Below are 14,738 nucleotides of genomic sequence, written 5' to 3'. Positions count from 1 at the left end.
TTTTCTGTAAATTGAGAATCCAGTCCGGTGACCTGATCAGAATTGGAAAAGAAGGCAGCCTACTGAAATTCAAGGCTGAAACTAGCAATTCCATTGTGCGGAGGTAGGCTTAAGATCCTAATGAAGGTCCCATCAGAACAGTATTATAAAGAAGGTGACCTTGCATACCTCACAGTGTCCCCTTGGCACAGATTACCATTATCAGATCGAGTTTGAGTGTATTGTAAGGATTATGGAGTTGACATGAAAGACCTCTATTTTGCTCAATAGTCAGAGTTAGCCCCCAGTGAATCTATTTTTTTTCATTTTTCACATAGCATTAAAGGGAAACTCCAGTGCCAGGAAAACAATCCGTTTTCCTGGCACTGGAGGTACCCTCTCCCTCCCACCCACCAATCCCCAGTTACTGAAGGGGTGAAAACCCCTTCAGTCACTTACCTGAGGCAGCGACGATGTCCCTTGTCGCTGCCTCCTCCTCCGCGCCGCTCCTCCCTGTGATTCCGTCGGCCGGTGAGCGAGACTGATCCCGCCCACTGGCCGAGGAGACCTAATGCGCATGAATTTCAATGCTTTCCTATGGGGAAATAAGCGACGCTGGAGATACTCACACAGCGTGAGGACGTCCAGCGACGCTCTAGCAAGGAAAATCCTTGCTATAATCCAGGAAGTGACCTCTAGTGGTTGTCTAGTAGACAGCCACTAGAGGTGGAGTTAACCCTGCAATGTAATTATTGCAGTTTATAAAAAACTGCAATAATTAACGTTGCAGGGTTAGGAGTAGTGGGAGTTGGCACCCAGACCACTACAATGGGCAGAAGTGGTCTGGGTGCCTGGAGTGTCCCTTTAAATTATATCTATAGATTGTGCTAGCAATTTCATAGCAAGTAAATACATTGGGAGAAAAACCTATTTGAAATGGGTCTTTCTCCCACCAGTCAATCAATTCTTTTACATAGACTCTAAACCAAAGAGTTGGCTGACATGGGAAGCTGAAGTGACCTCCCATAGGCATTCTTCCTGCTTTCCTAAACATAGCAACTACAGAAGACTAGCACTCACCTCCGTAAGGACAAAGCAGCGCTGGTTTGGAGGGTAAGTTAAGTGTCTGGCAGATCCCTTTTAATCCCTTAGTGACTGCGGACATATGTGGTACGTCCTTAAGGACTAATTAGAGCGCTAAAAGCAATCATGATTGCTTCCAGACGCTCTAACGGTATTGCAGCAATGCCTCAATGTCGAGGCATCGTGCAATATCCCCCCTTATTGTCGGGCCGCCGGGTGATCACTCCCCTGGAGCGTTCACTTCCGGGTTGCCTCACGTGGCACCTGGCAGTGAGGCAGAGCATCGGAAGCCATTAGGCACTCTGCCTGTGCTGAATGCCTCGAGGTGTCGAGTCATACTGTAACCCTATGGAACAAGCACTGCTTAGTGGAAAGGGGCTTGACAGAGCTAGGAGGTGGGCATAGGGGAAAGGCCCCCTTGGGATTGGAGTAAGAGTGTAAGCGGGTTGGCCCAGTATAAATAGGCAGTCATTTTAGAATTAGGCACTTTTAATCTGCTTACCTGGCCTAAATTGTCCCTCCCACCCTCACAATTGAAAGGGTAAGGGGTGTTAGCTCCCGTTTGGTCACAGCGGCAGGGCTAGAGAGAGAGAAAAGTTAGGGGACAAACAGGCTCTGGGTTAGTTTAAATAGAATAGGGCAGTTAGGCTGCTGGTGAGGAGTTTGGTTAAACAGTTCATTATGAACTTTGGTAGGTTTCGAGCTTGGTGGTGGTTCAGAACCTGGTGAGTGGTAGGGGTATCTGGGTATACTCCTACCGTGGTTATTTAACAAACTTTGGCACTTATATTCAGGGCCGGTGCAAGAATTTTTAGGTACACAGGCGGAGATGCATTTTGCCGCCCCATCACTCCCTTGATGTATACAGAGGTGCCACTTACAAAGATTATTGCTTTGGACTGTGTTTTCCTCATTTACCTTGATCCTGGGCATTAAAATTCACAGTATTATGTGTTGTGGATGAGTTAATTCCAGAGATCCACAGCAAAAAAAAAAACAAATGTATTTTTTGAGTGTATCACAAATCGTTAATGTGCATAGTAGATTATTACAGAGCTCCACACCTATAAAATGTATGTGCATTTTGTATAACACTATAACAGAGCTCCACTATAATAAACCTCATAATAATGTGATGTGCTGTGTTTGGTCTGTGTGTGATATGTTTCATGTGCATGTGTTGGCTGTGTGTAGTGGGTGCTCAATGCATATAATAATAAAAAAGATGTTTTACCTCTACTCCTGTTTACATTTTTTTTGTATGGAGGGAGCTAAATTGCCTGGTGGCCAGGTGGTAAAACACATGTCCTGTACTTATGACTGGTGCACTGCAGACCCCTCCTTCTAGTGTGGTGCTTGTTATGAGTCAAAGTTCAGGCTAGGAATCCCAGTGTGAGTGCATTGACTCTATAACTGGGCACCAAAACCATGAGACAGTAATTATAATAGTCTGCACCAGGCACAGGTGCATACCATGCACTCCACCTACGGCTCACAAGGAATTACATTTTTATTTATTAAATTGTTGATCTTGTAATATATTGAAAAAAAATGTAAACAAAGGGAACAAAATGCTAGAGAGACGGGGCATTACAATGACACAAGGGAGATAGAGTAACAAAGGGTTGGGGGACAGATAGTAACAGGGAATTATGTGGCAAAGTGATACAGGGCTAGAGGTGTAGAGTGACAAGTGATAGCAGGGTTGGGGATTAGGGGGACAGAGTGACAGGGCTAGGCAGACAAGGGATTAGGGAGACAGAGTGACACAGGACAAGGGGGCAGGGTATTAGGGGGACAGATTAGCACAGGGCTATGAGGGCGGGGGATCAGGGGGACACAGGGCTAGGGGGACAAAGTGATACATGTCTAGGGAAGCAGTGTATTAGGAGGACAGAGTGACACAGGGTTTATTGGGCAGGAGATTAGGGGAAAGAGTGACAGAGGGCTAGGGGGACAGTGACCCATGGCTAGGAAGCAGGGGGACAGTGACACAGAGCTACGGCGGCAGGGGATTAGGGAGGCAAAGTGACATAGTAATAGGGGGCAGTGATTAGGGGAACAGAGTGACACAGGGCTGTGGGCAGGGGATTAGGGGGGCAGTGACACAGAGCTAGGGGATTAGGGGAACAGTGACCCATGGCTAGGGGGCAGGGAGACAGTGACACAGGGCTAGGGGAGCAGGGAATTAGAGCTACAATGACACAGGGCTAGGGTTACAGAGTGACACAGGGTTACGGGGGGCATGGGATTATGGGGGCAGAGTGACATAGTAATAGGGGGCAGGGATTAGGGGACAGAGTGACATAGTAATTGGAGGCAGGGATTAGGGGGGCATAGTGACACAGGGCTAGGGGGCAGGGGGACAGAGTGACACAGGGTTAGGGGATTAGTGGGCCAGTGATACAGGTCTAGGGGGCTGGGGCAGGGGCGTATTAGCCGCGAGGCAAACAAGGCATTTGCCTTGGGCGGCATTTTCCAGGGGGCGGCAAAAAAAGCCGCCCCCAAATGCCCAAGGCAAATGTCTTGTTAGCCTTGCGGCTAACAGACATGCCGGCGGGCTGCTGCTGGGCGGTCGGGCGTCGCTGGTGGGCGGCTGGCGAGGGAGCACTTCCTCTGAGCTGTCTGCTCAGCTCCCTCGCGCGCCGCAGAGTGAGTCTGGGAGCCGGAATATGACGTCATATTCCAGCTCCCAGCCTCACTCTGCGGCGCGCGAGGGAGCTGAGCAGACAGCTCAGAGGAAGTGCTCCCTCGCCAGCCGCTCGCCCAGCAGCCACTGGACCACCAGGGAGGAAGAGACATCCCCCCAGCATTCCCAAAGGTAAGGAGGCTGGGGGGGGGGGGAGAAAGAGAATGGGGAGGGAGGGAGGGAGAGGGGAGAAAGTGAGTGGGGAGGGGGGAGAAAGAGAGTGACAAGGGAGGGAGGGGGGAGAAAGAGAGTGACGAGGGGGGAGAAAGAGAGTGACAAGGGAGGGATGGGGGGAAGAGAGTGACAAGGGAGGGATGGGGGGGAAGAGAGTGACAAGGGAGGGATGGGGGAAGAGAGTGACAAGGGAGGGATGGGGGGGAAGAGAGTGACAAAGGGGGAAAGAGAGTGACAAGGGAGGGGGGAAAGAGAGTGACAAGGGAGGGGGGAAGAGAGTGACAAGGGAGGGGGGAAGAGAGTGACAAGGGGGGGGGAGAGAATGACAAGGGAGGGGGGAAGAGAGTGACAAAGGAGGGGGGGAAGAGAGTGACAAGGGAGGGGGGGAAGAGAGTGACAAGGGGGGGGAAGAGAGGGACAAGGGAGGGGGAAGAGAGTGACAAGGGAGGGGGGAAGAGAGTGACAAGGGAGGGAGGGGGGGAAGAGAGTGACGAGGGAGGGAGGGGGGGAAGAGAGTAACGAGGGAGGGAAAGAGAGTGACAAGGGAGGGAGGGGGGAGAAATACATTTTAAAAAATGTGTTAATGTGGATGAGTGTGTGTCTGTTAGTGTGTTTCTGTTAGTGTGTTTGCCTGTGAGTGTGTGTGTGTCTGTTAGTGAGTGTGTGTCTGCTAGTTTGTGTCTGCTAGTGAGTGAGTGTGTGTCTGTTAGTGTGTGTCTGTTAGTGAGTGTGTTTGTTTGTTAGCGAGTGTGTGTTTCTGTTAGCTAGTGTATGCGTATCTGTCAGTGAATGTGTGTGTGTATTTATTAAGCGGGGCGGGGGAAAGGTTGGGTGGGGGGCGCCTGAGTTTTGTCCTGCCTAGGGCAGCACAAAACCAGGATACACCACTGGGCTGGGGTATATAGTGACAAAGGGCTAGAGTGCAGAGGTTTAGTGGGGCAGTTACACAGACCTAGGGGGCAAGAGGACATAGTGACACAGGGCTAGGGGGAGGGGGACATAGTTACACATGCCTAGGGGGCAGGGGGACATAGTGGCACAGGGCAGTGACACAGGCCTAGGAGGACAGTGACAAAGGGCAGTGACACAGGCCTAGGGGGACAGTGACACAGGCCTAGGGGGCAGGGGGCATAGTGACACAGGACGGGGGGGCAGAGTGACACAGGGCAGGGGATTAGTGAGGCTGTGACACAGGCCTAGGGGGCAGGGGGACATAGTGACACAGGGCTAGGGGGACAGAGTGATACAGGGCTAGGGGGACAGAGTGACAGACCTAGGTGGCAGGGGATTAGTAGGCCAGTGACACAGGCCTAAGGGCAGGGGATTAGTGGGCCAGTGACACAGGCCTAGGGGGTAAGGGGACAAAGTGACACAGGCCTAGGGGGTAAGGGGACATAGTGACACAGGGCTAGGGGGTAAGGGGACATAGTGACACAGGGCTAGGGGGACAGAGTGATACAGGGCTAGGGGGAGGGACAGTGACACAGGCCTAGGGGGAGGGACAGTGACACAGGCCTAGGGGGCAGGGGATTAGTGGGAAGTGACACAGGCCTAGGGGGACAGTGACACAGGCCTAGGGGGCAGGGGATTAGTGGGGCAGTTCCTAGGGGGCAGGGGGACATAGTGACACAGGGCTAGGGGGACAGAGTGATACAGGGCTAGGGGGACAGTGATACAGGCCTAGGGGGACAGTGATACAGGCCTAGGGGTACAGTGACACAGGCCTAGGGGGGCAGTGACACAGGCCTAGGGGGACATAGTGACACAGGGCTAGGGGGACAGAGTGATACAGGGCTAGGGGGCCAGTGATACAGGCCTAGGGGGACAGTGACACAGGCCTAGGGGGACAGTGACACAGGCCAAGGGGGACAGTGACACAGGCCTAGGGGGACAGTGACACAGGCCTAGGGGGCAGTGACACAGGCCTAGGGGGGCAGTGACACAGGCCTAGGGGGACAGTGACACAGGCCTAGGGGGCAGGGGATTAGTGGGGCAGTGCTTAGGGGGCAGGGGGACATAGTAAATCAGGGCTAGGGGGGCAGTGACACAGGCCTAGGGGGGCAGTGATACAGGCCTAGGGGGCAGGGGATTAGTGGGGCAGTGCCTAGGGGGCAGGGGGGCATAGTGACACAGGACTGGGGGGGCAGAGTGACACAGGGCAGGGGATTAGTGGGGCTGTGACACAGTGCTAAGGGGATTAGGGGTACAGTGAGACAGGGCTAGGGGGAGTAGATTAGGGGTACAGTGACACAGGGCTAGGGGTGAGGGGATTATTGGGACAGACTGAAACAGGGCTAAGAACAAAGTGACACACAGCTAGAGGGATGGGGTAAGGAGGGGGTTAATTTAACCATCTGACATGCCGCTCTCCTTACCTGCTCACTGGTGATGCTGCCGGGCCAATCAATAGCTCTGTGTGTGTCCTGTCCAGGTACAGCAGTGATTCAATGCAGGGAAGCTGCACACTGGGCCTGAGCTCAGTTCAACTGAGACCGCCGGGGAGTTGGAATGCAGGGAGGAGGAAGCCCCGCCCATCAGACTCCTCTGACATATCAGAGCAGCACTGGGAACCGGGCAGCAAATCAGGAGCAGGAAATATTTTTAATATGCGAGTCACAGGTAAAGGGCCCAGGATTCGGATTTTTGCGCCCCCCCTCGTGTTGCGCCCTAAGGCGGCCGCCTGTGCCGCCTTATGGACACGCCGGCCCTGCTTATATTATGTTTATGATGTTTGTTATTACTGTTGTTTATGTTATTTATATTTACGGAAATGATGGGTCATTGCCTTTTGTTTCTGGGACATATGATGTTATATGGAGGGCTGGGGGCTGGGGGCTGGGCAATGACTTTAATTTATTGTTATCAACATTAATAAAGCTGTAGACATATTGACCCATACATTAGTGTCAGTATGTTTTTGGGATAGGTTTTGGTGGGTAATTCCACCTGCCCATATGGCGACTATGTGCCTGTTATGATAATTTGTAAATCAGGGATTATCTATTTCATATCACCCAAAATCTCTAATTTTCCCTTTGTTGTAGTACTGGCATTATCGTTTTGAATGTGTTCTCCTCACTCTGTCTGATCATATAACATTTTCCGATGGACAGAGGATGTGGCCAGGGGCGAGGCTGTTTTGATAAATTTTAGGTAACTTACTAATAATAATTTGTGCAACTAGAATTTAGAATGTTTCTTAGTTACACAGACTGATTTATAAAAAAAAATGATGTTGTTTAAAGACACATTACTGGGAGTATTATTGCTGTGGAGCTCTGACACTCCAATAATGTGGAGCTCCTAGAAAAGAGGGGCTTTATGATAGAAGAGGACAGAGGAGTTTGGGTACAAAATAGGGACTGTCCCTCCTAAATAGGGACCCTTGGGAGGTATGGTCTGATAAAGGTTACTGCTATACTAGTATCCAGGGTCGTGCAGCTCTAAGATACTTATGCTATGTGGATAATGAAAGGTATGTTGATAAATATGATAGCACCGGAAGGCCTCCATTATCATCATATGTTGAAATGTATCAGCATTGTATTAGCAAATGCACCAGCATGTAGAAGTCAGAGCAGGGCATACATATGAAGGTAAGTAATAAAGAATCCTTAGTCAGTGGTTGCTAAAACAGGAACAGACTAATTTAATAAAAATAAGAAACTAAACTTTGTTACATCTCAAAGGCAAAATGGCCGCATAGCAAAAGGAAGTGATGCAAGAAGTTAACGTACTTCCTGTCCCGCAACATAGAGACTATAGAGTACAGACATTTAAAAATGATCGGCAACAGTAAATTATCCAACACATTAAGATTAGGCACTAGCGATTATTACTAACACCCCCACTACAATCCAAAGGTAATCCATTATTCACAATATAAAGCATGCTGGAGAGTGAATGACATGCTGCTAAGTACCAGCAGCCTTATCATTGGATGATGCACAGTGTGGGCTCAAACTTCATCACACTAGGGATGCAACTGTATCTCTGTTAATTAATTTGAGTGACAATCGCACCATGCTACCTGACGTGTACACAGAGCATGTCCAACATTACAAGCACAGTGTATATATTGACTGTGTTGCTGGCATTTAAAGAAGTCTAATTTTGTGAAACAAAGTAAATTAGAAACGTTTCTATCAAGATTTGTATTAAAACAAACAGGAAAATGAACTTTAATTGTTGACTTTGCACATGCCCTCTATCTGTTCGGGTTATAGTGGAAACTAGTAAGAAGGCAGAGCTTGGGTGTTTTTGTTTTTTCATTCACTGCTGGGATTTTTAGGAAAAAAATAATTTACCAGAGCTTTTAAGAAAAACACCCCACTTTAATTTCAAGTCCCACCAAATTCATTAAGTCAAAAATGGGTTTAGGACTGAACGGATGTTAGGTACTGTGACAATGTAATAAAGTAATCATAGCATGACCATAATATCATATCATGGCTTGGATTTAATATTTTTGGATGAGGTTTTCAAATTATATGATGTTTCTGGATAGAATTTTATTTTTTTGATTTTTTTTAAATATTAAAATATCAAAAATGTATCATTAAAAAATCATATATCGAAAAATATTACAATATGTTTTCAAAATATGAAATAATTTAAAATGTTCATTCAAAAATATTAAATCATATGAAAAGCTTTTTCAAACATATTAGATCAGGGCACATATCCTATATAATTTCTTTTTTATTGGATTTACAGAAATTTGTAATGACAAGCTTTTAGGAGAAAATACATAATTCACATACTTTAGGTGTTATTCAATAAGGAGGAATTTTTATAAATGGAAAAACTTGGCGAAAAAATAATTATTTCTCAGACTGGATAGTTCATCTGAATTTTGATATTTAATTTGCAATTTATCACAGTTCACTGTTGAATGATACCATGACTGTAAAGTCTCTTAACACATCAGCCATGGTTGTGCTAACTCACACATTTGAAAATAAGCCTATAACTGCATACATAGGATAGGGCAAACAAACACATGTGTAAAATTCCATCTTCAGTCACTTCTCAGAAAACTAAATGTTTATTAGGTTATCTGCAATCCTAATGTCCATAAACTGAAGATCAACCCAATTTCAATTTTCCGAATCAGGAAATGTTTGATCTTTAGCAGCAGCTTCTATAACAAGTCATCTATGTCTTTAACCATACCTGACTTACATTGTCTCATTATATTTTTATTTTATTTTATTTTAAGTCAGATATCTTCTTATTTTTCAACCCGAACCAGCTGTATAAATTGTCTCACTATTGGTGAATACCCATACATCTCTATGAGGAAAGTTCAGTGTCTGCATGCAGAGGGTGGAAACACGGAATGACAGTGCTGCTCACTATGCAGCACTGCCCCAGGAAGCACCTCTAGCAGCCATCTGAGCAGTGGCCAGTGAAGTTATCATTAGGCTGTAATGTAAACACTGCATTTTCTCTGAAGAGACAGAGTTTACTGCAAAAAGCCTGAAGGGACTGATTATCCTCACCAGAACAAATACAATAAGCTGTAGTTGTTCTGGTGACTATAGTGTCCCTTTAAATTAAAACTCTTTAGAATGCTTCAAAGATATTAACAAAAACAATATAAAGTGCTTTTGACATCTAAAGTTTTTTTTTTTTATTAGTTATGATGCACTTAAGAAATTGCCTATACTTTCAGGGTTGCTCTCTAAAGCAGAAAGCAGGAACTTGAACTGTTAATTTGCTGAATCGTCAAATTCTGATTGGTTGCAACTTTGATGCAATGAGTATATTAACACGGAACAAAATACTATTTTTTTCCACAACAGTAATTTCAATTAAACATAACATAACTTGTTAAGGTAAAAATAATGATCATATGCTGTCAATATTGTTCAAATTGGAGTTACGTAAATTACATTTCAAATGATTTTGTCTTCCTTAGAGTTCTAAAGAAAATGACACCATAAGACTTTAAAAATAAAAATAAAACCAAACTATATTTGACTGACCTTTAATCTCTCTGTCACCCCATCCGTGAAGCTGACAGTGAACTCAGCAATTTTTGGCACTCTGATTTTTCCCTTGTTCTTTTGTTCCGATTGGTACTCTGTCCTTGTCTTCACCACAACCTAAAACAATTGTATGTTTACAGATAAGACATCTGAAACTGCAAGTCGTGACAGATACAGATAGTGTAATATATGAATTTGCATCTTAATCTTAAGCCTGTGATGGAACACAAACTGAATCATCTTCAATGTGATTTATACAACAAAATGTGATAAGCCTGATTTCAAATTATCCAGAGACCAGCCTGTGGGCTCTTATCATATAGAAAAAGAATATATATTTACAGTATAGAATAATAGTATAACTTGACACTAATAAACCTGCTCAGGGGCAAAATGAATGCATTTCACGTATAATATGCAATAAAAATGATAACAAATGTACTGCATAGTGTGTAGATATATTGCTTTTTGACAACAAATAACCCATGTAGTTTTACTAGATTTATACCTATAGGAAGGATTGATTGTTATTTTCATGTTCAAGGCAGCAACATGCCATTTTAAGATCCGTATTCACTCTATCTTTACTTCTGCTGGTGGGTCATTCCACATATCTACAACATGATCATGTCCCTCAGGGTAGGGCTAGAATGAAGGAAACTGCACTCACCAGCCTGCCAAGGTACACCAGATCCAGAGATGGCCAAACCCCACGTTAATTATATGAAATAAAGTAGTCGTCTAGGCACTTTGGTGAAAGCCAAAACAGCAGTTTTATTGAAGCAAATGAATAGCAATGTTTCGACCCTACCTGTCAATCCTCAGCGTAAGGCTGGCGTCTTTTGGTCTGGTATGCATGTACAAATGAATGGCCTTGTTTTGCACGTGAACATTACCAATCTTAGTCATCATTCAAATATTCAAGTGTGACAGTTATGGTCTATAGAACATTACATTGCAGGCTACCCGCCCACTATGTTGGGCTAGCAAAGCCCCTGAAAAATGACTGCCTGTTACCTTCTGTACTGCACGCCTAAAGTACTCTGCCAACATAAATTCCCAAATCTCTCCAGTTGCTTATAGTCAAAAGAAAGATGGTGTTATTATACTGTGACTTACCAACACTGTATGCTAGGGGCCCAGGGACTATTGTCCTCCCTGGTGTACCCCGATGTAACCTAAATATGTAACTTCATCAAATTTCATATTATGGGGTAAATATTACTATTAAGCATTCAGGCTTAAGCGATCGTAATCTTAATGAAGAAGACTTGTCAACATATTAGTGGAACCATTAAACACTTAGCAATTCAATCGCAGACAGGAGGTGCCAAAGCACAGAAAACACCTTTTCTTAAAATTAAACAAAATCAAACTGCTCTGAGCTGGTGATGGTTCTGAGCAACATCACCAAAGTTATTATAATGCAAATAATGAACAAATAAGCACTGTAACAAAATAACAGCAAAAGTGATAACAAACACACAACAAACAGACATAAATATGTGTTATCTGAACATGTTTAAAGAAAACTAAGCATATATCAATGTGGATTTAAAATGCAGCAGGTTAAAGACACACATGGCAACTATTATTAGCACAACTGCAATGTGAAAGGGATCAAACAATTGGGCTAGATCTTTTCAAGGATCAACTTTATTTGGCCTTAATGTTGAGATTTTGGTGTATCGATCTTGAAATTGTGTGATTAATCATGAAGACTGATGTTCATTATGGTTTTAAGTTGATAACTATTTCTGGCGTCAGTGATGTTAATGGTAGCAAATGTCTGTGTGTCAATTTTGCATTGGGATTACATTGAAAACACTAATTTACTAATAGTAACCCTATTTACCCTTGTTCTTGCTCGCTGCTTCCTACAGGAAATGGCACGATCTAATATTTAATCAAACCCCTTGAAATATGCCAAAGTTGATGTCATATTATCCCTTCTTAATTCCACCGTATGTACAACTTTCGCGATTTCTCAGTATAATGCATTATGCAGGCTTAAATGTTCTCTAATGCTAGTATGCCCTTCTAGAAATATGATCTCCAGAGTTGTACAGAATATTATGTGTGATGTTATGCAAGTGACCAATAAAGTAGAATGCATTAAATGTACTCAAATAAGTTAATTTGTTTTACTGAAATGTGTAGGGCTCATTGGTATGCAAAAGTAGACACCTTTAATATAAAATATATAAAATGCTGGTATCTTTGTCATAGAAGCCAGATGAGAAGATCTGAAAGTGGTTGTATTCCTTGTTTAAGACATTTCACCCACTTTCTTATCAGCCGTCCATATTAGCATTTTATTATCAATTACTTACAATCTGATTCTGAACTGTACATCGTGATCTTTTCTAAATTATTGCTGATGTACTGACACTCTAAATAATATACAAGATTACAATACAGCTACATTAGAAATATACACTGCTCAAAAAAATAAAGGGAACACTTAAACAACACAATGTAACTCCAAGTCAATCACACTTTTGTGAAATCAAACTGTCCATTTAGGAAGCAACACTGAGTGACAATCAATTTCACATGCTGTTGTGCAAATGGGATAGACAACAGGCTTGTTTATAGGCAAATTATAGGCAATTAGCAAGACACCCCCAATAAAGGAGTGGTTCTGCAGGTGGTGATCACAGACCACTTCTCAGTTCCTATGCTTCCTGGCTGATGTGTTGGTCACTTTTGAATGCTGGCAGTGCTTTCACTCTACTGGTAGCATGAGACAGAGTCTACAACCCACAAAAGTGGCTCAGGTAGTGCAGCTCATCCAGGATGGCACATCAATGCGAGCTGTGGCAAGTTGCTGTGTCTGTCAGCGTAGTGTCCAGAGCATGGAGGCGCTACCGGGAGACAGGCCAGTACATCAGGAGACGTGGAGGAGGCCGTAGGAATGCAACACCCCAGCAGCAGGACCGCTACCTCCGCCTTTGTGCAAGGAGGAACAGGAGGAGCACTGCCAGAGCCCTACAAAATGACCTCCAGCAGGCCACAAATGTGCATGTGTCTGCTCAAATGGTCAGAAACAGACTTCATGAGGGTGGTATGAGGGCCCGACATCTACAGGTGGGGGTTGTGCTTACAGCCCAACACCATGAAGGACGTTTGGCATTTGCCAGAGAACAACAAGATTGGCAAATTCGCCACTGACGCCCTGTGCTCTTCACAGATGAAAGCAGGTTCACACTGAGCACATGACAGACGTGACAGATTCTGGAGATGCCATGGAAAACGTTCTGCTGCCTGCAACATCCTACAGCATGACCAGTTTGGAAGTGGGTCAGTAATGGTGTTGGGTGGCATTTCTTTGGGGGGCCATACAGCCCTCCATGTGCTCGCCAGAGGTAGCCTGACTGCCATTAGGTACAGAGATGAGATTCTCAGACCCCTTGTGAGACCATATGCTGGTGCGGTTGGCCCTGGGTTCCTCCTAATGCAAGACAATGTTAGACCTCATGTGGCTGGAGTGTGTCAGCAGTTCCTGCAAGACGAAGGCATTGATGCTATGTACTGGCCCGCTTGTTCCCCAGACCTGAATCCAATTGAGCACATCTGGGACATCATGTCTCGCTCCATCCACCATTGTCACGTTGCACCACAGACTGTCCAGGAGTTGGCAGATGCTTTAGTCCAGGTCTGGGAGGAGATCCCTCAGGAGACCATCCGCCACCTCATCAGGAGCATGCACAGGCGTTGTAGGGAGGTCATACAGGCACGTGGAGGCCACACACACTACTGAGCCTCATTTTGACTTGTTTTAAGGACATTACATCAAAGTTGGATCAGCCTGTAGTGTATTTTTCCACTTTAATTTTGAGTGTGACTCCAAATCCAGACCTCCATGGGTTGAACATTTTGATTTCTATTTTGTAATTTTTGTGTGATTTTGTTGTCAGCACATTCAACTATGTAAAGAACAAAGTATTTCAGAAGAATATTTAATTCATTCAGATCTAGGATGTGTTATTTTTTTTGTTCCCTTTATTTTTTTGAGCAGTGTATTTTGTGTGTACGTGTATTCTGTTGTTCATTGTGTCACATATATACTTTGAAGAAATTGAGGAGGAAAATGCTTCCACACACTTTCAATTAAGCAGACACATTGCTTTATTTTACTTTTGAATGAATCAGAGTGCTCTTTAATTATTATTATATGAAGGCAATTTGTACATAATTACCCATTATATCGCCATAAAATGGACAAACTGCATTGAAATTACAAATGTCTTAAATGAATTAAATATGCATGTTATAAACTAAGTTGCTAAATGTGGTCATAACACATGCTTTCAAAGTTTAGGACAAGAACATATTGGCATAGCCATTCTACTGCTGACGTTTTAGGGTCCAGGTAAGTCCAATATATAACCTGAAATGCTCCATGTGCCAATTTGGCTAGAAACACAACTAATTTGCTATTAACTTTTATTTACATATATAACAAGCCTGTTTTTGACTCAAGTTCCATTCTCCCAACAAGGTTAGCAGATCTATTTGCAATAGACTAAAATGCCCTTATCTTACTCCTGTTTATTCAGTGTTAATTATTATTGGGATTTATATAGCGCCAACATATTCCCCAGTGCTTTAAAATTATAGAACGATAATCCTCAAAGGTGAAGAAGGCCCTGCTCATATGAGCTTACAAAGAATGCTGCAGCCAGGCCCATCTTCCTGACAGGCTCTCCTCTCAAAGCTCACCCATTTTCCAATCATTATATTGGCTTTCTGTTCCCTCCAGGATCCAATTCAAGGAGCCCTCACTAACTCCATGTCTCACTACTTTTACTCTTTAC

General features: G+C 44.4%; 1 protein-coding gene across 1 annotated transcript in view; it reads right to left on the bottom strand.

The window, feature by feature from the left end:
- The window catches only part of NSG2 (neuronal vesicle trafficking associated 2), a 96,381-nt gene that overhangs the window by 74,055 nt on the left and 7,588 nt on the right, over nucleotides 1–14,738 (bottom strand). The window contains exon 3 of the mRNA XM_063447369.1: nucleotides 9,916–10,035. Coding sequence (XP_063303439.1) covers nucleotides 9,916–10,035 — 120 coding nt within the window. The remainder of the gene's footprint in view (nucleotides 1–9,915; nucleotides 10,036–14,738) is intronic.

This window comes from Pelobates fuscus, chromosome 3 (genome assembly GCF_036172605.1).
Source record: "Pelobates fuscus isolate aPelFus1 chromosome 3, aPelFus1.pri, whole genome shotgun sequence".
Classification (NCBI taxonomy): domain Eukaryota; kingdom Metazoa; phylum Chordata; class Amphibia; order Anura; family Pelobatidae; genus Pelobates; species Pelobates fuscus.
Note: the sequence above shows the minus strand (reverse complement) of the source record. Positions and strands in the feature narration are given on the sequence as shown.